Source organism: Pantherophis guttatus, chromosome 6, assembly GCF_059756535.1.
Source record: "Pantherophis guttatus breed Tessera chromosome 6, ASM5975653v1, whole genome shotgun sequence".
NCBI classification, from domain to species: Eukaryota; Metazoa; Chordata; class Lepidosauria; order Squamata; family Colubridae; genus Pantherophis; species Pantherophis guttatus.
Window position 1 is genome coordinate 36,845,734 of NC_142068.1, and position 5,257 is coordinate 36,850,990.

General features: G+C 48.4%; 1 protein-coding gene across 1 annotated transcript; it reads left to right on the forward strand.

The window, feature by feature from the left end:
* The first annotated feature begins 1,181 nt into the window (after positions 1-1,181).
* Positions 1,182-4,455, forward strand: FOXL2 (forkhead box L2). The gene has a single exon (XM_034439460.2). The coding sequence runs from the start codon at positions 1,182-1,184 to the stop codon at positions 2,343-2,345; it is 1,164 nt and encodes a 387-aa protein (XP_034295351.2). The 3' UTR covers positions 2,346-4,455.
* Positions 4,456-5,257: the final 802 nt, after the last annotated feature.

Here is a 5,257-nt window from a genome sequence, read left to right on the forward strand (position 1 = left end):
CCTGTTTTTCAAACGGCTTGTCTAGAGAAATCAACCCTGAGGAATGCCAAACGGCTTTTCCTTTCTTTTAAAACTGGGGATGAATCTAAAGGTCGCAATGAAAGAGCTCAGTCTACAGCATTATATGCGTGGGAGTTAAAGGGCTGTTTGGCTCCGAAGACAGATGTCACCTGGCCAGGTCAGCCAGTTCTACTGAGCGACCTGTCTGGGTAAGAAGGTTCAGAAGGAAACGCACAACTGTCAGTCCCCGACGCGCTGGTAGATGGCCTTACAACCTTTCAATTCGGGGCGCAGCGCTGTTCTAGGGGCCCAGCCCTGCCTCCTTAAAAGTAGCAAGTTGCAGAAAAGCTCCTTCGTCCACAAATCTATTCCGCCTTGGCTTCCCTGCGGCTGAGCTCGCTCGACCTTTTTTTTTTTTTTTTTAAACGCCGATTTCTGGCTTCCATCTCCAGCCCGGCTCCACCGCTGCTGCGCTCGAACAAATCCCTTACTCCTCAGGAGATCAGCTTGCAGAAGCAGGGAAAGATTTTTCCTTTTATTCCTCTTCCATCCACCCACCCACCCTCACCCCACCCCCCACCCCAATTTTCCGCCTAAGCTGCCTCCTGCATTAGCCGCATTGGCAAAAAAGAAAAAAGAAAGAAAGAAAGAAAAAGATGCCGCTTTCCCCCTGATTTGGGCGTGCATGTGTGCGCGCGTTTGCCACCCCACCCCCCACACTTCCCTTCGCTCCACGACCCCCACCCTTGGCTTACGCATATGATTTCCTGGTTGGGGTGTCCTTCTCGTGCAATGTGACTTTGCCATGAACTCGCCCGTGCCCAGCTGGCTCCCAGGACTGGGGAGGGGGTGGTGGGGGGGGGTGAGAAGCATCCTGACGAAAGCGGAACTGGCCGGAGCCCATACAAATCAGAAAAGAGCTACCCCAGAAGAGCAGTGAGGAGATACCGGAGCCTGCGGATGAGAAAAGACGCTGCGCCGGCCGCCGCCGCTTGAAAACAGACGGGAAGGAAGGCGGAGGACGGCAAAGCCCAGCAGGCGCAAGCGGACTTAAAACCAGCAGGCGGGATTGGCCGCTGGAGCAGAACTTTTTTCCCCCCTGCGGGATCCTGGGGGAGCCGCCGCCGCCGCCGCCGGAGGAGCCGTCACCGTCCGAGGGGAGCAGCAGGTGGTGGTGGGCCATGATGACCACCAGCTTCCAAGAGCCTCCGCCCGAGGACACGGTGGCCCTTCTGCACCGGGCCAAGGAGCCGGGCGGCGGCGGCGGCGGCGGCGAGACGGCGGCCAAAGGCGAACTGAGCCCGGCTTCCAGCAAGGCGCCGTCGTCCGTCGGAACCGCGGCGGCTGCAGCGGCGGAGAAGAGCGACCCGACGCAGAAGCCGCCCTACTCCTACGTGGCGCTGATCGCCATGGCCATCCGCGAGAGCGCCGAGAAGCGCCTGACTCTGTCGGGCATCTACCAGTACATCATCAGCAAGTTCCCCTTCTACGAGAAGAACAAGAAGGGCTGGCAGAACAGCATCCGCCACAACCTCAGCCTCAACGAGTGCTTCATCAAAGTGCCGCGAGAGGGCGGCGGAGAGCGCAAAGGCAACTACTGGACGCTCGACCCGGCCTGCGAGGACATGTTCGAGAAGGGCAACTACCGCCGGCGCCGCCGCATGAAGAGGCCCTTCCGCCCGCCCACGGGCCACTTCCAGCCGGGCAAGAGCCTGTTCGGGGCCGCGGCTGAGGCGGCCGGCTACGGTTACCTCACGGCGCCCCCCGCCAAGTACCTGCAGGCGCCTTTCCTCAACGCCGCCGCTTCCTGGTCCTTGGCGCAGCCCGCGCCGCCGCCTCCTCAGGCGCCCTCAGCCGCTTCCTACGGAGCCTGTCAAATGGCGGCTGTGGAGGCAGGCGGCGGCGGCGGCAGCCCGGGTGGCAACGGCGGCGGCAGTCCTGTCAGCGGCGTGAAAGGAATGGGACTGTCGGCCGGGCCCGCCGGCGCCGGCTCAGCCTACGGCCCTTACTCGCGCCTTCCCGCCATGGTGAACTCGTACAACGGCATGGGCCACCACCATGCCCACCACCACCCGCACGCCCACCACCACCACCCGCACGCCCACCACCACCATCACCACCACCACCACACGGCCCAGCAGCTCGGCGCGGCGGCGGTGGCGGCGGCTGCGGCAGCGGCGGCCGCCGCCTCGGCGGGAAACCCTTCCCCTCAAGCGGCGCCCAACGGAGCCGCCGGCCTGCAGTTCGCCTGCGCGCGCCAACCGCCCGAGCTGGCCATGATGCACTGTTCGTACTGGGACCACGACAGCAAACACAGCGCCTTGCACCCCCGGATAGACCTCTGAGGAAGCGGACGAGAGCCGCGTCTCTGCCCAGGGGTCGCCCCGCAGCCCACCGACCCCTTCCCCGCGCAAAGAGAAAAGCTTGGATCGCCTTTCCTCGTCATTTTCCTTCCACCCCCACCCCACCCCGATGCCCGGTGCATGCAGTCACTTTCAGCGGAGAAAGACCCGCTAAAACTCTGTGTCTCTTTGCAGCTCTACGGATCCTCTCCGGCTGCAGGTGAAGGCAAACGCGACGTGCCCGGGGACTTTTCCCACCTCCTCTTCCTCCTCCTCTTCTGCTTCGAGTAACTCGGCTTTGGGGATGTAAATCCTCCTGTCGGTCAGTTTTTAGGGGGGTGGGGGTGTTAGACAACGCAGAGTTTTGCTCAATCTCCCTAGTACAAGCCCTAATAAAACTAAAGCTAAAGTCGCCTCCGGATTTTGTTTTTAGTTGCTTTATAAATAACACTGGCGATACAACACGGATCAAGACTGTAGTAGAAGAAGACGTCCTTTGCGTGGTCACCCCGAACTTAATTTGCAGAAGCAGGGAGAGTTGGTAGTAAGTAATGTTTTTAAGATCGAAACGTGGGTCTTAATTGCAGAGGCATTTGCTTTGCATTGTGAGTTTAAACGGGGTTAAAATTCAAAGAAAATCGGGGGGGGATCATGTTTGGTAAAAATCATGTTCTTGGGTAAAGAATTACGAAATGATAGATTCACCGCTGCAGATGAGAGGTGTCGAATCAACAACTTAATTTCCTGCTCAGAACAACTAAACCACCAAACTTTAAAGCCAATAAAGGCCACGCTTGTTTATTTGGGATATATATATACTAAATTGTGTTTGAACTTCAGTTATCTAGGATGGCAATGGCTGTAAATCCTATTGAATCGAGCCTGTCAATTTAACAATTTGGAATCCTGTTTATATCAGAAAGATTTACATTTGGATTTAAGCAGGAATAATTTTGACGCAATTCACAATCCTTTTAGACTGATGTTTTTAGAATTGCATTTAATGGTTTACATGATCTCTCTGTTCTAAAAAATGTAAAGCACACCAAGTTTATTAGGATATATTTTCAAAAATTTCCAAGAATGGCAAAACACATTTTTGTGAATATAAATTTCATGAAACGCTTAGACTTTCATTCCACTGTACTGTGGTTTACAGTCGGTTTCAAGACTTGTTTTCAGTTTTCTGGCTCAGGACATATTAATTTGGACACTTGAGTTTCAACAAGTTTAGGGATGTTTAAAGTTGAGAGGGGAAGAGGTTTGCATTAATTGGATTAATCTGATTACAGTGGATAATTACTGGAGACAACTGTTTGAAATCTAGAAGGTGGGGTGTTAAAAATGCCAGCATTTTGAACAGATTTGCTAATACAAATAATGGAAAGCACTAGACTTTCACTTCGCCTTTCTTTTGGCATAGACTTGTCCACTGTGACCCCAATGATGGAGGAGGGGGACAATGCACTTCATCAAATCTTAATATAATTGTCCAAAAAAGTACTTATTTGGGCACTGTATTTTACCAGAAAGGCCCCTTCTTGGGGTGACTTGTAGCCAAGTTGATTTGAAAGGGGAAGGCATTTTAAGAACAAGTTTAAAACAATTGTATATGTATATGTATTTTTTTTACAAAAAGAAAATAGTATTTTCTCAAGATAAAGTAAGTTTATACTGTATAAACTTTATGCTAAAATTATTTGGATAAAACAAAGCTATTCTCTATTATTATGAATAGTAGTAATGGAGACTGTTTTTTTGCAATGATGCTGTTTTATACACACACATCTATCCTACCCACATGGGTATTCAGAATATTTTTTATCTTTTTTAAACTGAAACTATTTTGCCTGTAAATCAATTTTCATGGGTGGTCCTCTGCTTTCCTCTTCTTTTGTGAAACAAAGTTTCAGTATTTGATCTAGAAAAAGAAGATGAACAGAAAATGTATTAATGGGGAAAGGGGGGAGTCATAGCAGTTTGCTTAAATACTTTTGTAAGCAAACTGTTTTGGTATTGTGCCTTTCTGGGACCAACTTTTTTTTTTAGAATAACTAGCACTTTTATTGTATATCCCTTTGTATAGTCTCCAATAAAATGTTCTTTTTTTCTCTTTTATGTTTGATTTTCTTTTGTTCCACTATTGGTCAAATGCTGCAGATCTTTTAAAATATCATTACTTTCTGAAAATGCGTAATTTGCTACAAAAGCTGCCAAATATAAACATAAATATAGACTTGAGCAGAAAGTTTAGAATTTACTTATATTATTCTCCACTTTCATTTCTGGAATTTGGTGTTCAAAACAAAAACAAAAATACATAAGCCTCAGTTATAATAGTAATAATAACTATAATCATCTGAAAATATTATTAAAATCACTGCCCCAACTAGCAATGTTATTTATATGGATTGTGTTATTTATATGCCTTATCTAAATGGCTGGATCTAAAGCATTTGCATTTGGAGTATTACTAATAGGTAAATTCCTCTGAAATCAATCTTTTTGTTTCCATGTCATGATTATTAGGCCAAGAATACTTATGGTCCAGTGGTCTTAATTACATTTACTCAGAAATACATCTGATGTGTGAAGCTTTTAGGGTCCCTTACTAGAAATCCTCCCTTTCTACCAGTATTTATGTGGAACTACATTTCATTTAAAATAATGGCAGGATACCTGGGAGGATCTAACTTCAGAAGATTGTGGTCTGGTTTGGTGACTGACTCTTGAAAGTGCTGTTAGTATCAGGCTTAAAAAAATAATTATCACTTCTAAGTTGTTCTAAACCGTGCAAAAAAGAGGTCCTTGCTTGTGAAGATCTTGCAGAGTTAATCCAGATGGATTTTTCTTTAATAGTGAGCATATGTTGGAAAAAGATACCTAGTAGCCCTTTTATTACAGCATTATCTTTT

What these genes read in the sequence shown, in the direction of transcription:
- FOXL2 (XM_034439460.2), top strand. Translation starts at nt 1,182, where the DNA reads ATGATGACCACCAGCTTCCAAGAGCCTCCGCCCGAGGACACGGTGGCC.